This window comes from Oncorhynchus masou, chromosome 5 (assembly GCF_036934945.1).
Source record: "Oncorhynchus masou masou isolate Uvic2021 chromosome 5, UVic_Omas_1.1, whole genome shotgun sequence".
Lineage (NCBI taxonomy): Eukaryota > Metazoa > Chordata > Actinopteri > Salmoniformes > Salmonidae > Oncorhynchus > Oncorhynchus masou.
Window position 1 is genome coordinate 60,942,038 of NC_088216.1, and position 17,370 is coordinate 60,959,407.

At 45.5% G+C, this 17,370-nt stretch overlaps 1 protein-coding gene across 3 annotated transcripts in view; it reads right to left on the minus strand.

Annotated features, from left to right (window-relative positions):
- Positions 1–17,370, minus strand: part of LOC135540032 (rootletin-like) — a 45,839-nt gene that overhangs the window by 25,724 nt on the left and 2,745 nt on the right. For 2 of the 3 annotated variants that reach the window (XM_064966336.1, XM_064966335.1), the window contains exons 1-19: positions 13,896–14,249; positions 13,166–13,292; positions 11,423–11,568; positions 10,032–10,223; positions 8,078–8,161; positions 7,853–7,953; positions 7,592–7,757; positions 7,379–7,485; positions 7,048–7,275; positions 4,278–4,368; positions 4,095–4,181; positions 3,757–3,969; positions 3,363–3,562; positions 2,983–3,165; positions 2,646–2,790; positions 2,333–2,479; positions 1,883–2,113; positions 1,500–1,693; positions 1,282–1,409 (exon numbers count right to left, since the gene is read on the minus strand). In XM_064966336.1, coding sequence (XP_064822408.1) covers positions 1,282–1,409; positions 1,500–1,693; positions 1,883–2,113; positions 2,333–2,479; positions 2,646–2,790; positions 2,983–3,165; positions 3,363–3,562; positions 3,757–3,969; positions 4,095–4,181; positions 4,278–4,368; positions 7,048–7,275; positions 7,379–7,485; positions 7,592–7,757; positions 7,853–7,953; positions 8,078–8,161; positions 10,032–10,223; positions 11,423–11,568; positions 13,166–13,292; positions 13,896–13,949 — 2,824 coding nt within the window. In that variant the 5' untranslated portion in view covers positions 13,950–14,249. Of the gene's footprint in view, positions 1–1,281; positions 1,410–1,499; positions 1,694–1,882; positions 2,114–2,332; positions 2,480–2,645; positions 2,791–2,982; positions 3,166–3,362; positions 3,563–3,756; positions 3,970–4,094; positions 4,182–4,277; positions 4,369–7,047; positions 7,276–7,378; positions 7,486–7,591; positions 7,758–7,852; positions 7,954–8,077; positions 8,162–10,031; positions 10,224–11,422; positions 11,569–13,165; positions 13,293–13,895; positions 14,250–17,370 lie in introns of those variants that run through there. The other variant, XM_064966337.1, reaches the window with a different exon arrangement.

Sequence of the window (17,370 nt, forward strand, 5' to 3'; positions counted from 1 at the left end):
ACCAGTTTCACACCTGTGTTCATACAGACTCAGTCATACAACAGATACACCATCAAACGCAGCAACAGTTTTTAAATAAGGGCTGTAACCCTCTCCACTCACAGCCCCATTCATATATGGGTTGAAAATGGTAGATCTTGTCATTGTAACATGCTATATATGACACCAGAGCCCCGGTTCTCCACTTCACAGAGCTGTATGGTTTTGGCTGACAGCCTTTATAAACTTGAGCACCGTGCACGACTTGAAGAGACCCATCCCTCCGAATAATCAGCTACTTTTGCATATTTGCGAGGGAAATGCTGTAAATCGAGAGGAGTCGATGTGTTTTGAAAGATGAGACGTTGAGAATTATAATAAATACCGCTTTGATGTCATACAAGCAAACCACACAGCCGTGAGTCCAAACGTTTACTTCACATTTCCGTATTAGAAAACTCATGTCATTTACAGTATCAACGTTTATGATCGCTATGGCATGTGCTAATCCCCGGGTTGTCCTGAACAGAATAAGCCTGTTTGTCGTATTGTGTCGAACATTTGCCACAGAACAAGCACTTGAAAGCACTCATGACTCCATTCTATGTGCACCAAAATTACAATTTGTTGGTCTGAAGTGCCTTCTGAAAGCCTAAAACTGTAAGATTGTATTTTATAACTTAGTTAGCCATGTTGGCAATAGAATAAGCTTTCAAATCATGCCCAACTGACCCAGTTTGGGATTTACAGTATAATGGAACATTTTGGGATTGCGTTTTTTCTTATTTTGCACCTACTCCAAAATGTCAATGCATATTTCTATTATGTTACTGAATGTATTTTCAGATTTCGTTATTAACAAATGCTGTGAAATGTCCAGTAAATGTAAAATGCACATAAAATCAACAGTGTAATGTCTGGATTCAGTCTTGTGTCAGGTGAACTGTTGTGTTCTTTCCCCATAATCTCCAAAGGCTTTTCTTTCAATTGCTACCCTGGTCATGCTTATACTTTTTATAGTTCTGTTAGAACCATTTCAATTTGGCCATATCCATATAGCCCAATTTCCACGAGTGTAAGGGGTTAAACACAGGTTTCTAATTCCTGATCTATGGCTCTCTCCCTCAATGTTCCTTAATCATTTTCCTCCATTCCAACATATCCATCCTCCCCTCTTCCTTTCTTACTCTCACAGACTTTCTCTCTCTCCTACCTATTCTCCTCTTCTCACCCATTTATTTCATTTCCCTCCACATGGTCATTTATTTCTCATCCTCCTCTCTGTCTCTCTCCATCTCTCACCGGTGGTGGTCTCCCTGAGTAGCCGCAGGCTCTGGTTCTCTGCTTCTAGCTGCTCTCTGCGAAACTCTAGCTGAACCAGCTGCTGCTGCACCTCAAACAGGCTGGTCTCCAAGGCCTCCCGCTCTGACCTGCAGGGGCATGGACACTAATATTAGGGACCATTTTGTCAACACACACACAGAAATACACACACCGTTGGTCAGACACACATCTCTCACCTGAATGCGGCCAACTCCTCTGTTAGTGTGGCGTTCTCTCTCTCCGATGCAGTCAGCTGGACCACCAGCCCCGCCCTCTCCCTGACCAGCTCCGCCCGGCCCCGCCCTACTTCCTCCAGAGCCACGCCCTGCCTCTGTTCCTCACCGCGGGCCATGCCCAATTCCGCCCCCAGAGAGCTCACCTCGCCACACAGCTGTCAGCAGAGAGATACACAGGTACATGCAGTAAAACTGTACACATTTACAGACAAAGGTTCACTGGAACAATGAGGTTTCAGAACCCAGTGATTTTCATGCACTGTTAATTACTGATTAGTCCAGAGTGACAGAAGCTCTTTCTTGCCACATTCCCATTCAGAGTGGAGAGGACACTCATCATATACCTGAGTGACTTTGTCCTGCAGCTTCACTCTATCGGCCCTGAGGCTCTGAAGCTCCGCCTCCATCCCCACCCTGCTCAGCTCAGACTCCTGCAAGGACTGGTGGAGGGCGAGGCGGGCGGAGTCCAACTCTAGCCTGTCCTGTTCCAATCGGACGAGCTCATCTCTGATGGTCATCTTCTCCTGCTCCGCTTCATGTTTCTGGGCCTGCAGGTAGGCCTTCTCCTCTTCAAGCTGAGAGAGAAACATGGACACATATGAGAGTCAGGACGGGTGTGCAAGGCTTACATTTAAAACTACAAGCAATCCTGATAGGCAATACGCATACCATGATCCCAACATATTAGCAAGGGCAATGCTTTGATTTGATTTGATGACATGGTCACTCTTGCATCAGTTCTATATGACATCCACCACGTGTCAGTCAAATGTTGATCACGGTGTTGGTCCCACCTGGCTGATGATGGAGTTGAGGTCAGACTTGTCCTGGGCCAGGCCCTCATTCATGCTGCCCATCTTGGCCAGAGAGTCTCGGAGGGCAGCCTCCTCAGAGTGAAGCTTGTTGACCAGCAGAGAGAGCTCTGCATTACTGCTCTCAGCCTGGGGGACCGGGGACAAAACATACAAGGATATGTAACACAGAGGATCGGTAACCTTTCAGCATAGAACAGAGAGGAAGTTAAAGGGACCAAAAATATGACAAGCAAACACAAGAGGAGCCAGATAGTTATAGTGGCATCCGTATCCGTATCTGTGTGTGTCATACCCGGGCCAACGCCTCAGTGAGCTGGGTCTTCTCTCCTTCCAGCAGCTGCCTCTCCACCTCTGCCTGGTGGTGACTCTCTCTCACTGTAGACAGCTCCCCTCTCTGGACAGACGCCCGGCTCTCACTCTGCTCCCACTGCTTCTGACTGTGGGGACAGGTACCAGGGACAGAGGACAAGGATAGGAATACAGTTATATACAGTATACTTGCAATATCCTCCTTCTAATTCTCATCATTTACTTCCCTCGTCTCCTCCTTTCTCATAATTTCATCATTCACTTATTTTTCCCCCATCACTCTCTCCCTTCCACCTTTATTTTCACACATTCTCACTCACACTCTGTCGGTCTCTGCCTTGGCCCGGTCTCTCTCCTGCAGCGCGTCCACCTTCTCCTCTCTCTCGTGATCCCTTTCTCTCTGGGCCGACGTCACGGCCTGCTGCAGCTTCTCACAGTCCATCTGCAGAATCTGGGCCTTGATCAGAGCTGCCTGGGCTGCCTTCTCCACAGCCACCTTCTCACTGACAGGATAGAGACCAAGACACAGAACACAACAGGACAATGGATACATTAGAAATATCGACTGAAATGTAACCATTAATATACATAGAGTAAGTGTTCTTTAACTAGGGCACTGAGGGCAGACACTTCCTGGTCCTAAAGGGTTTTCCATCACCCAAGTTGTGTTAGAAGTCTGCCTCAGCCCTCCTGGTTGTACCTAGCCAGTGTGTCCCTGTCTTGTTTCAGACGGTCTCTCTCTCTCTGTGTGGTGTCCTTCTCTCTCTGAACTCCATCCCTCTCTCCATGCAGGGTCTGACTGCGCTGTTCCGCCTCCCGCTTGGCTGATTCCGCCTCTGCTAGCTGCCTGCGCAGCAATTGTACTGATGACTGGGCAGAGGAGAGACGCCCTCGGACCTCCTGTGGACCAGAGAGACAGAGGCAGATGAGAGAGTGGGACACTGAACACTGAAAGTGATACAGAGGAACGTTAGACAATGTAACATTGGAATAAAGCAACCTCAATTTCCAATCCCAGAGAATAAATATAGTGAACCCATATAGATAGTAGTAGATGTGTTAATGTGTCCAGCTGCAGCAGAGGGACAGGGTACCTGCAGCTGGAGATGTCTGCTGTTGACAGCAGACCGCAGAGCTGACAGGCTGGCCTCTGGGACGGTGGCCAACGAGGAGTAACGCCTGGGAGAGGTGGATCCCCATGGTGATGAGGAGCGGTGAGGGGAGGAGCCATGGAGAAGAGCCAATAGAGGAGCCCCAGTGTTCTCCTGGTCTGCTTCTGATGACGAGTCCCCATCGGATAGGACAGTCTGGGAAGAGGATTCAATAAAGGGTTTTGGTCAAAGCTTCCCTTTGTTTGTTTGTTTGTGGTGTGGTGTGGTGTGGTGTGTGTGGTGTGGTGTGGTGTGTGTGTGTGTGTGTGTGATGGCTGTACCTGGGCAATGTCTCTCAGTGTGTCCAGTAGTGTTTCAGTATGAGCCCTCATCACCTGCATGTCTGTCTCATCGTTGCCACTCTGCTCCTGCAGGAGGATAGAACCATAGTGAGAAGGGAGGGGTATGATGGCTAATGGCTACAGGAAGTATCTCTGCTGGGTTCACACAGGCCAGTCCCTCACCTCCAGTCTCTTGGTCAGTGAGGCCACGTCCCTGTCTTTCTCCTCACTCTGGCTCTTCAGCCTCTCCACCTCTCGCACTGCATCTGACAGCCTGACCATAAACACACAGATCACTTAGCATACCATGGAATCTCTACGATGCACGTTACACTCCTGATTTGTCTACCACCACCAGGCAGATCAGGCTGCCACTTACTAAACACAAAGACACAGACAGACAGACCGACAGTGTCTGAATCCCATAGGGCTCTGCTCAAAACTATTGTACTATGTAGGGTGCCATTTGGGATGCAGACAGTGACTGAGCAGTGTTCAGTTCTCTCTCTGACCAGGGGCCTCATTTTTAAAACTGTGCAGAGGATTCACGTCAAAAGGTGGCGTACGGACGAAACGCAAAAATTTCTTAAGCACAAAAATATTCTGATTGATAACACAGTGCGCACACATGTCCCATGCCGGTTTCCTTTTATGAATCACAATCAACTCGAAATTGGGCGCACGTGAGCCACCCTTTTAACGCCTATAGTTGCCTATAAATAGTCAGCGAAACGCCCCTAATTAATTTTCACGCACCTAATTAATTTTCATCAGAAAGGCCAAAATACGCAGCCGTACACAGACAAAGTGTTTGTGCCATGGACGGGGGAAACGAACGACTTGCCGGTATTATAGGGGAATCCCTCCTGAGTGGAGTAGTGACAGAGGTGGAGGGGGACAGACGCACCAGAAGATCCAGGTATTAGTATTCCCTACTTTGAAAAGAGTAGACCAAATGCATTCAAGTTGTGTTTAAAAATGTATTTACACAAACAATTGTGACATTTTCTTTGTTTTTAGTCACTGCGTGTTCTACCGGGCCAGTGGTGCTGCAGCTGAGCAGGAGCTGAGTGTTCTACCGGGCCAGTGGTGCTGCAGCTGAGCAGGAGCTGAGTGTTCTACCGGGCCAGTGGTGCTGCAGCTGAGCAGGAGCTGAGTGTTCTACCGGGCCAGTGGTGCTGCAGCTGAGCAGGAGCTGAGTATTCTACCGGGCCAGTGGTGCTGCAGCTGAGCAGGAGCTGAGTGTTCTACCGGGCCAGTGGTGCTGCAGCTGAGCAGGAGCTGAGTGTTCTACCGGGCCAGTGGTGCTGCAGCTGAGCAGGAGCTGAGTGCGCCCAGCCCCGGCGACTCCACTGCACCTTGTGTGTCACAACCAGCGGCCGTGTCCTCACAGATGCAGTCCTGCAAACGCAAAGAGACACCATCGATGCTATTAACGAGGTTGCCAAGGAGTTGAAGTGGGACAGGCACGGCTAAGTCTTCCATCAGTGCCAAAGCAGCCGTTGTGCGTCATTACGCGTTGTAATTGCATGCCTTTTTATATCCAACCATTTGATTGTCAAAGCCACCCAGTTGCGTAATTACCCTGATTGTAACTGACAATGACAAGGCCATTACCACACTGACAGTTCTGCGCAACGAACATGTGATAATAATATATGAAACTGTATACTGGTATCTGCCCAACTGAGGCATCGTAAACAGCATCAGTTTAAATGTAATTTGTCCAACTGTTCACCTTAATATTCATGAGAATACATTTCATAACATGCAAGTATTGTTTAATAATTACAGATCCAATTAAATATGATTCCCGATTAAACTGTACAACATATGTGAGGGGTTCTTTTGCAAAAACAGATATCTCTGTTTGTATTTATTATCCTAAATCATGTTTTTGTCTGTTTTTTGTGTGCACACCAGGGAACTCTTCATATATAATACGTGAGAGGTATTATTTTGATTTATTTTACACAATGGTATCAATTTCAAAGCTTTTCTCGAGTTTCATCCTTCTGCCATCAGAGTCGTAGTTTCTAATTCCTCCAGTTTATGTGCGTACGTATGGGTCATAGGTAGGTATGTGTCCGTGGAGGACCGCACATTCTCCGGTCAAGTTTGTTTTTATAAATCACAAAATTTGCTTCGAAAGTGGCATAGCACTTATTTTGTGCCTACGCAACGTTTATAAATGAGGCCCCTGGTGTTCAGTTCTCTCCCTGACCTGGTGTTCAGTTCTCTCTCTCTGACCTGGTGTTCAGTTCTCTCTCTCTGACCTGGTGTTCAGTTCTCTCTCTCTGACCTGGCGTTCAGTTCTCTCTCTCTGACCTGGCGTTCAGTTCTCTCTCTCTGACCTGGCGTTCAGTTCTCTCTCTCTGACCTCTCTCTCTCTGACCTGGCAGTCTGACCAGTTCTCTCTCTCTGACCTGGCGTTCAGTTCTCTCTCTCTGACCTGGCGTTCAGTTCTCTCTCTCTGACCTGGTGTTCAGTTCTCTCTCTGACCTGGTGTTCAGTTCTCTCTCTGACCTGGTGTTCAGTTCTCTCTCTCTGACCTGATGTTCAGTTCTCTCTCTCTGACCTGATGTTCAGTTCTCTCTCTCTGACCTGGTGTTCAGTTCTCTCTCTGACCTGGTGTTCAGTTCTCTCTCTCTGACCTGGTGTTCAGTTCTCTCTCTCTGACCTGGCGTTCAGTTCTCTCTCCCTGACCTGGTGTTCAGTTCTCTCTCTCTGACCTGGTGTTGTTCTCTCTCTCTGACCTGGTGTTCAGTTCTCTCTCTGACCTGGCGTTCAGTTCTCTCTCTGACCTGGCGTTCAGTTCTCTCTCTGACCTGGTGTTCAGTTCTCTCTCTGACCTGGCGTTCAGTTCTCTCTCTACCTGGCGTTCAGTTCTCTCTCTCTGACCTGGCGTTCAGTTCTCTCTCTCTGACCTGGTGTTCAGTACTCTCTCTCTGACCTGGCGTTGAGCTCAGCCCTTTCAGCGTCAGTCCTGGTCTGCAGGCTCATCATTTCAGCCACCCGTTCTCTAAGCTGCAGCTCCAGCTGCCCCCGCAGCGCCACTTCCCGCTCCAGGGCCAGAGCCGCCCCTCCCTCCCGGCTGCGCAGCGTGGAGGACAGGCCGGAGCAGGATGACTGGACAGAGTGGGAGGCCCGGGCCAGCTCGTTACGCATGTCTGACAGGTCCCTGGCAGGGGAAAAGGGGAAATATGAAAGAATTCAAAGACACAGGCATGCAACTATATAATGTAGTGCATTTATGCAGTGTGTTGCGAGTTAATTGTTCGGACCTCTCTGTGGCGCTCTTCAGCTCACAGACCTGTCTACGGAAGCCCACCACCTGTCGCCACACGGATAGCAGACGACTGTGCTCACTGCTGAAATAACTGTGGAAAGACTAAATGAGAGAAATTGTGAAATGTCAATGTCACATGACAGAAATAAGAGAAGTGCTTCTAATATGAAAATTGAAAACAGCCATCCACAAAAATTATAATACACACTTCCTCCTCCCTCCTCCAATCAGACTCCCTCTGCTCCAGCTCCTCCCTGGATTTGGACCAATCAGCAGTGAGTCTGCGTATGTCCTGGCTGAGTGCCTCATTGGCCAGTCCTGCCTGCTCCAACTGCTCTCTCAGCATGGCGTTCACTGCAGACAGACTGCTGCTCCTGTGGAACATAACACGGCATTGCATCAATTGCATTGAATTCTGTACGTCATTAGCTTCATTGCTGATTGGCACAGGCAGTTTCCAATCATTAACCTTTGCTGCTCCTCCTCCAACCGGATGAGAGCATTTTCCAGGTCGCCGCATGGATCCTCCTCGTCTCGATGGTGGCTGTTGCTGGACATATCACAACGACCCTAAAGGGAAATAAGAATAACAGTTATGCATCAGATGTGAATTGTAGATTAACTCAATGTTGTTACTAAATGGCATGGTTAGTTGTTTCAGAATGTCTCCATAGTGGTGTAGAGCAGTACGAACACTCAGTCTGTGCTGCTCCAGCTCCGAGGACTTCTCCACTAGAGTCTGCTCTAGATCTCCACACCTCTTCTTGTACTGCAGGACCTGGAGGGGAGGACACAGTGAGGTGATCTGCTCTCTGACTGGTGACCTAATATAGACTAGGTAATCAGCATCAGGTTCCTATTTGTCAGCATCAAATGTCCGTAGGACAGTGATGTCATACAGGAAGACATCTACAGTGGGGCAAAAAAGTATTTAGTCAGCACCAATTGTGCAAGTTCTCCCACTTAAAAAGATGAGAGAGGCCTGTAATTTTCATCATATGTACACTTCAACTATGAGAAGAAAAGAAATCCAGAAAATCACATTGTAGGATTTTTAATTCATTAATTTGCAAATTATGGTGGAAAATAAGTATTTGGTCAATAACAAAAGTTTATCTCAATACTTTGTTATATACCCTTTGTTGGCAATGACGTTTTCAAACGTTTTCTGTAACTCTTCACAAGGTTTTCACACACTGTTGCTGGTATTTTGGCCCATTCCTCCATGCAGATCTCCTCTAGAGCAGTGATGTTTTGGGGCTGTTGCTGGGCAACACAGACTTTCAACTCCCTCCAAAGATGTTGGAATGCTTCTTAAGAAGCCACTCTGTTGCCCGGGCGGTGTGTTTGGGATCATTGTGATGCTGAAAGACCCAGCCACGTTTCATCTTCAATGCCCTTGCCGATGGAAGGAGGTTTTCACTTAAAATCTCACAATACATGGCCCCATTCATTCTTTCCTTTACACGGATCAGTCGTCCTGGTCCCTTTGCAGAAAAACAGCCCCAAAGCATGATGTTTCCACCCCCATGCTTCACAGTAGGTATGGTGATCTTTGGATGCAACTCAGCATTCTTTGTCCTCCAAACACGACAAGTTGTGTTTTTACCAAAAAGTTATATTTTGGTTTCATCTGACCATATGACATTCTCCCAATCTTCTTCTGGATCATCCAAATGCTCTCTAGCAAAGTTCAGACAGGCCTGGACATGTACAGGCTTAAGCAGGGGGACACATCTGGCACTCCAGCATTTGAGTCCTTGGCCGCATAGTGTTACTGATGGTAGGCTTTGTTACTTTGGTCCCAGCTCTCTGCAGGTCATTCACTAGGTCCCCCCGTGTGGTTCTGGGATTTTTGCGATCATTTTGACCCCACGTGGTGAGATCTTGCGTGGAGCCCCAGATCAAGGGAGATTATCAGTGGTCTTGTATGTCTTCCATTTCCTAATAATTGCTCCCACAGTTGATTTCTTCAAACCAAGCTGCTTACCTATTGCAGATTCAGTCTTCCCAGCCTGGTGCAGGTCTACAATTTTGTTTCTGGTGTCCTTTGACAGCTCTTTGGTCTTGGCCATAGTGGAGTTTGGAGTGTGACTGTTTGAGCTTGTGGACAGGTGTCTTTTATACAGATAACAAGTTCAAACAGGTGCCATTAATACAGGTAATGAGTGGAGGACAGAGGAGCCTCTTAAAGTAGAAGTTACAGGTCTGTGAGAGCCAGAAATCTTGCTTGTTTGTAGGTGACCAAATACTTATTTTCCACCATAATTTGCAAATAAATTAATAAAAAATCCTACAATGTGATTTTCTGGATTTTTTTCTTCTCATCCTGTCTGTCATAGTTGAAGTGTACCTATGATGACAATTACAGGCCTCTCTCATCTTTTTAAGTTGGAGAACTTGCACAATTGGTGGCTGACTAAATACTTTTTTGCCCCACTGTATGAGGTTCATGAACTTACATCCCGTATTACAACCACGAAAAGAAAACACTGCCATCACCTGCTTTATGTTCATGTGTGTGTTCTTCTGTTGACAACTGAGAGGGTTGACAGGCAATTACGGGCCTATAAATGAACTAGTAAAACACCCTTTAACCTCCAAATATATGGGAGGTGAATGGAAACAGATGCATCATAGTGTGATACCTTGGCCTGCAGTTTCTGCACCAGCTGAGCCTGTCTTTGCTGGCCCTCCTGGTAGGCTGTGAGTTTACGCTTGTAGGCTGCCTGTTCCTCGTCCAGACGCCGGCGCAGGTCCATGTTCTGCTGAGCCTGGCTGCGAGACTCGGGTGAATCCCGCTCCCCGTCACCCGTCTCCAGGCGGAGAGCCTGTTCTAGCTAAGTGGATGAGAACACATGGGGGGGATGATGCACAGGGGGAGTCGCGGCCTTATGAACTCAGACTGATATGTAACCCCTGTCTTTCTTCAGGTTTGCCAGATATGCTATAGAAAATAAATAAAATAAGCTGAAATGTTTTTAACATAATTCTATGTTATAAATTCAGAATTATTGCATGGTGCAAGGTAGTTACATCTACCTACCCGTATCTGACCAAAATGGTTTCTCCGAGGGCTCTGTGATTGAGGAGAGTTGTAAACAGCACTGTAATGAATGTTCAGGGCCTCTCCATGGAGAACACCACAGTTCAGTCTAAGCAGTAAACACAAACCTGTCTCCATAGGAACCTCTGTAGGTCTCAACAACTGGGTCTATACAGATAAGCCTCTCTGTATTCTACAATTTAGCCATAAAGCACTGACGTGGATTCATGTTATAGTAGCCTGGATGTTGGATTTTAGCATTACATTTACATCCGTTTCATTTGTCAGAAGAGTCATTTTAACTGCTGGTTATCTGAATCACCATTTGAAGAACATCTGAAGATCAAAGGTAACATAGGAGATATTTCCTGTTTGTTTTAGAGCTGACAATCTTGAATGTACAACCACATTTAGTTAGGCTAAATTCTAACCCCATACTACTGAGCCCCCCCCCCCACTCTGGCCTGATCCCCCCCTCTCCTCCCCTCTGAAGCCTCTGTTTACAATCACCAGGGGTGACGAATGCCATAGCAACATGCCACTTCACTTCATTCCAGTCCCGTAACCAAGGAGACGGACAAAACTCTTCCAAGCAGACAAAGAAAATAGTAAAAGGAGAATTGAGATAGGGGTACATTGGTATTCCTTATATGTGTCTGTGAAATGCCCCTACGGAATTCCCCTCTGTGGCCTACTTTGTCTTTAGTGTTTGGTGTATGGCAACTCCTCTGACTAGTCCTCTATGGGAAAGATTTCAGAATACATTGGTGGGTCAAGAATTTAAACCCACCACATATTTTTCTCTAGCAACCAGGTTAGTGTAGTACTACAACAAATGCATTCATTCTCCCTCTCTCAACCTCCATTTACTTTTGTACTTCACATCTAATCCTGTTATCTTTTCCTGGATAATCTAATTTGATCTTTTACTTACTGTTCTCTCCCTCTCTCCACTCAATCTCTTTTTCCTGCCTTCTCTTCTCTGTGTCTTACCCTCTCGCTGATGGCGCTGTATTTGATAGCCAGCTCATCTCGGTCTGCCCTGCTATGGGCCAGCAGATCCTCCAGCCTTCCCAGCTCTACCTGCAGCACCCGGTTCTCCTCTTGGACAGACATCACGGAGGACATGGCTCCTGGTGCTGGGGTGGGGAGGGGAAAGAGAGAGGCGCAGACAACCACTTGTGTTAATGAAGAGCACAGCACTTCATTCAATATTCAGGACTTTGAAAACATCTGTGATTTTTTTTAATAATCAGGTGATTGGACACTCAATTCAAATCGTATTTGTCACATGCGCCGAATACATCAAGTGTAGACTTTAGCATGAAATGCTGACTTACGAGCCCTTTCCCAACAATGCAGAGTTAAAAATGATGAGAAATGTGTAAAAAAAATGTTTTGGAAATAGGAACACAAAATAACAATAACGAGACCATATACAAGGAGCACCGGTACCGAGTCAATGTGCAGGGGGACAAAGTAGTGGAGGTAATATGTACATGTAGGTAGGGGTAAAGTGACTAGGCGATCAGTATAGATAATAAACAGAGTAGCAGCAGCATATGTGAAGAGTGTGAAAGTGTGTCTACATGTGAGTGTGGTTTGTGTGTGTCAGAGTATGTGTTGAATTGTGACTGTATAGTATGTGTGAGTGTGTGGGTAGAGTCCAGTGAGTGTGTGGGTAGAGTCCAGTGAGTGTGTGGGTAGAGTCCAGTGAGTGTGTGGGTAGAGTCCAGTAAGTGTGTGGGTAGAGTCCAGTGAGTGTGTGGGTAGAGTCCAGTGAGTGTGTGGGTAGAGTACAGTAAGTGTGTGGGTAGAGTCCAGTAAGTGTGTGGGTAGAGTACAGTAAGTGTGTGGGTAGAGTCCAGTGAGTGTGTGGGTAGAGTACAGTGAGTGTGTGGGTAGAGTACAGTAAGTGTGTGGGTAGAGTACAGTAAGTGTGTGGGTAGAGTCCAGTGAGTGTGTGGGTAGAGTCCAGTGAGTGTGTGGGTAGAGTCCAGTAGAGTGTGTGTGAGGTAGAGTCCAGTGAGTGTGTGGGTAGAGTACAGTAAGTGTGTGGGTAGAGTCCAGTGAGTGTGTGGGTAGAGTACAGTAAGTGTGTGGGTAGAGTCCAGTGAGTGTGTGGGTAGAGTACAGTAAGTGTGTGGGTAGAGTCCAGTGAGTGTGTGGGTAGAGTACAGTGAGTGTGTGGGTAGAGTACAGTAAGTGTGTGGGTAGAGTCCAGTGAGTGTGTGGGTAGAGTACAGTAAGTGTGTGGGTAGAGTCCAGTGAGTGTGTGGGTAGAGTACAGTAAGTGTGTGGGTAGTGTCCAGTGAGTGTGTGGGTAGAGTACAGTAAGTGTGTGGGTAGAGTCCAGTGAGTGTGTGGGTAGAGTCCAGTGAGTGTGTGGGTAGAGTCCAGTGAGTGTGTGGGTAGAGTACAGTGAGTGTGTGGGTAGAGTCCAGTGAGTGTGTGGGTAGAGTACAGTGAGTGTGTGGGTAGAGTCCAGTGAGTGTGTGGGTAGAGTACAGTGAGTGTGTGGGTAAAGTCCAGTGAGTGTGTGGGTAGAGTCCAGTGAGTGTGTGGGTAGAGTACAGTAAGTGTGTGGGTAGAGTCCAGTGAGTGTGTGGGTAGAGTACAGTAAGTGTGCATAGAGCCGGTGCAAGAGAGTAGGTGCAAATAAAAAGGGGGTCAATGCAAATAGTCAGGGTAGACATTTGATGAACTGTTCAGCAGTTTTATCTCTATCCCCCTTACGGCTCTCGTTGAGGTTCTTGGTAACGATCTCCCGGACTCGTGCAGGTAAACACGTAGGTGGGTCTTCAGGGGAGGCGCCTCGGACTGTCAGCCTCTTCTCTTCAGACAACACACTCTCCTCCAGCCTCTGGTAGAAGACAGACACAGAAGCATTTATATTGGAGAAAGGAGAGTTAGGGGGAGAGAAAGCGAGAGAGCATGTACATTGAAGATAGGATAACAGCTGTTGCAGCCACCTACTAGTATTGTGTGAGGCTACTTTGATTATCCTGTTGAATGTGGACACTTTTGACAAATTAAATCTCCAATTTCCATTTGATTACCCTTTCTGCAATCCTTATCTTACTTGTGAGTTCATGTCCTCAGAGACAGACTAAAGCTCAGGGCCCTGCAGTGCACAGTGCCATGAGGACAGGTGGTGTCTCAGCAGTCACTCCTGTCTACCACAGAGCTGTGTTCAGAATAGAACACTGACCTCACACTCTGCAGAGTGCACATACACATTTTCAGCACACAACATAGAGCAGAATGTATGGCATCTCTGTCGAAGTGTTAAACCATCAGCATCCCCAGTGAAGAAGTCTATTGTAATTACAACTAGCCTACATAATTATAACATATTGGTGGCATATTGATATTTCTGAAAATCAATTATTTACAGGAGAATACCAATTCACCATAAAAAATAAGTATAAATCAAAGTGCAATCATGCACTGTCCATGACATCACCTGTATGACAGATTCCAATTTGGAATCCGTGTTGGAATTCTCTGTGTCGCTCATTGAGGAATATCTCAATAATAGCAATATCCTCAGGCCTGAAAAATAAACGTTTGTCGCTCCAGTCCCGTGCGCTGGGAGCGTTATCAAATAGGATTAACCGTTCGATGTAGATCGCAATTAACGGATGCACGCGAGTAAATGCTTATCTAAATTAACGACACATTAGCAACTATAAAAATAAAAGCATATGTATGCTGTACAGACAGTCCAGAACGTTGTGATAGTTTGTTGTAATCTCAGGATTTCTTACACGTCCCACAGGTGACTGCCCTGCTCGGTCCTTCTCTCCAGAACTGTCGAAAGATTGAGGACAGGGGGATTAGCAGACTTTAAATCCCCCCTCCCTCCCGAGGAACGCTTCCGTTTGCATTCTTTGCCTGGCCACCCATGCAGTTTAATTAGATATTTTTTTGCAGTTAAGTGTAGGGCTAACTAAATAAATTGTTATTGGATAAAACAAATCTGCTGCAAATGTTAGTGGTTATCAACAAAATGTTGAGGAAATTTGTAGGCCGCACACATTTCACAGTGCCTGCAGGATGTGCTTTGTACGGGTATTTCAAGGACCAGTGCAGACAAAAACGTGATATATTTCAAAACTATGAGGTTGGAATAATACTGTGAAATTGATTATAATGCCCTTGGTGTAAAAGCTGTTTGAGAAGTTTTGGTGGGATGGAGTTCTGGCCTGCCTGGTGACATCAGCAGGGGGTGAATTAGTTAATAGATCAATAAGAAAGAGACTTCTCTGCCAATAACTATACCGTACAAAAATATAAATGCAACAATTAAAGATTTTACTGAGTTACAATTCATATAAGGAAATCAGTCAACTGAAATAAATTCATTAGACCCTAATCTATGGATTTCACATGACTGTGCAGGGGTGAAGCCAATTAAAATGGTCAAAAAGACACAATAGCTTCACAAAAAAAAACGAATTCTGATTGGCTGGGCCTGGCTCCCCACTGGGCCAATCAGAATTAGTCTTTCCCCACAAAAGGGCTTTATTCCCAGACATAAATACCCCTCAGAACCTTACTGGGATTTTTAAATAAGCTATTTTTATTTTAAATTAAATTGGTCAAAAAGACACAATCACAGTAGGGTACATACTTGTTAAACAGAAATTATTTGATATTGAGATAAAAACAGCTGCATTTGACCTTTAAGAAGTCTGTGTGTCCTTTCATCAGGCCTATTAGTGACATGCAGTACTTTCTTCTGTCATATAGAATTAGACAAGGAAGAGTTGTTAGGCTACACAGTATAAATAATGATGAGGGCGGCCATGTTAAGGGGCATCCATGATCCCTACACCCCTCTGTAAATGGGATATTTGGTGACGGTGACTACATGTCGTTCAGTGTTTATAATGTTACAACACATGAACAACAAGGAAGGAAAAGCAGAACAAATGTGTTCCCCTTTTCAGTATCTGGGGGCCCAGCTTGATCACTGTGCCTGCCACACCACTTCAATGCTTGAATTACCATGGTAACAGACATGCCTACAAAAGAGAGGGACTCAGAATGTCAATAACAGACCCCTCTATTCACAAAGCTCAGCCTTAACCACACATCCACAACCTTCAGCATGTTGTCATTTTGAAAGGTGTGCATATAATATTGAGACATTTTATTCTGCCACATAACTACCATATATTCGGACAATGTTAAATATTACAGCCCAACATTCAGTTTTTAGGGTTTGTTATGGGTTAAGGGCCCTCTTGTGGTGTCCTGGCAGAGCTGCATTGTATAGAGGCAAGGGTAATAGATACTTTTTTGAGCATGCAAGATCAGCATTTGAATCTTTGTGAATAAGTTAACTTGGAAACATAACCTTAGGTTAATCATAAAGCATATCTTAAGGTCTACAACAAAGGCCCCACAATTCTTCCTGGTCAGATCATGAGAGTAAAAACTCCAGGCCCTAAGTGATCCTATTACCATGCAATTACCAGTACTGTAATAATAAGCAAGTTAGCAAACTAGGCCTAGCCTATTATAGCTCAAACAGGTTTAACCTGGGTAATGAATCTGGGTGTGGGTCTGTTTTCTGTCCTCTGGTAAAGCATGTATAGGCTACCCGTAGGCTATAAGGATTCATTCATTTGTCAGTTATCGACAAACTCTCTGCTGTAACCCCTGGAATGTCTATGTAATACTGTACAGTGGTATCTAAACTAGAGCGAGCAAGAGTAGTCTTTGCATTCTACAAATGTAAGCTGTTCTGCTATAAAGGATAAATAAATTGTGGTCAGGCAGAATTACAAACGACTAATACTAACTATTATTATTGTGAATATATAAATTAAGATAGTCTTTTGGGAAATATTACATTGTTATAGGCTACAGTTAGGGTGTATTGTCAAAAGCTTCAAGTACTTGGCTTTCACATCACTGAGCGTTGGGCCAGTAACCAATCGAATCCCCAAGATGACAAGGTAAAAATCTGTCGTTCTGCCCGAGCAAGGCAGTTAACCCACTGTTCCCCTAGCGCTGAAGACGTGGATGTCGATTAAGGCAGCCCCCCGCACCTGTCTGATTCCGAGACATTGGGTTAAATGCAGAAGACACATTTCAGTTGAAGGCATTCAGTTGTACAACTGACTAAGCTTCCCCCTTTATGGTCCCGCCACACTGGCGAACAAGGCGCAATAGCGCCTCTTCAACCTCAGGAAGCTGAAGAAATTCTGCTTGACCCCTTCCGAGCCATGGCCTGTTTACCCCACTACCATCTAGAAGTTGGAGACAGTTCAGGTGCATCAAATATGGGACTGAGAGACTGTTAAACAGCTTCTATTTACAGACCATCAGACTGCTAAACAGTCATCACTTACCACCCATGCCCAGTACCCTGCCCTGACACTGTCACTACCCTGCACCTTAGTATCCGCTAGTCATCCAACACTGGTCACTTTAATAATGTTAACATGGTGTTTTATATATAGGTTCAGAAATGTTGTGAAATAGCACAGTTACAAATACAAATCAAACTGGATGGACGTAAGAAATAGAGGAAGGATTAAAAACAAAATAACTATTGTAAAAATAGATTGCGTCTGTAAAATGTGCATGATATGTATTAGTTTACTCCAATTGGGGGAAGGGTAGTAGGGTTAGCAGGGAATAATAAAGGTATATTCTAAAAAAAAGTATGTACAGTGGGGCAAAAAAGTATTTAGTCAGCCACCAATTGTGCAAGTTCTCCCACTTAAAAAGATGAGAGAGGCCTGTAGTTTTCATCATAGGTACACTTCAACTATGACAGACAAAATGAGAAGAAAAAAAAATCCAGAAAATCACATTGTAGGATTTTTAATGAATGTATTTGCAAATGATGGTGGATTGGTGGCACAATTGGTGGCTGACTAAATACTTTTTTCCCCCACTGTATATAGGTATGTATATACAGT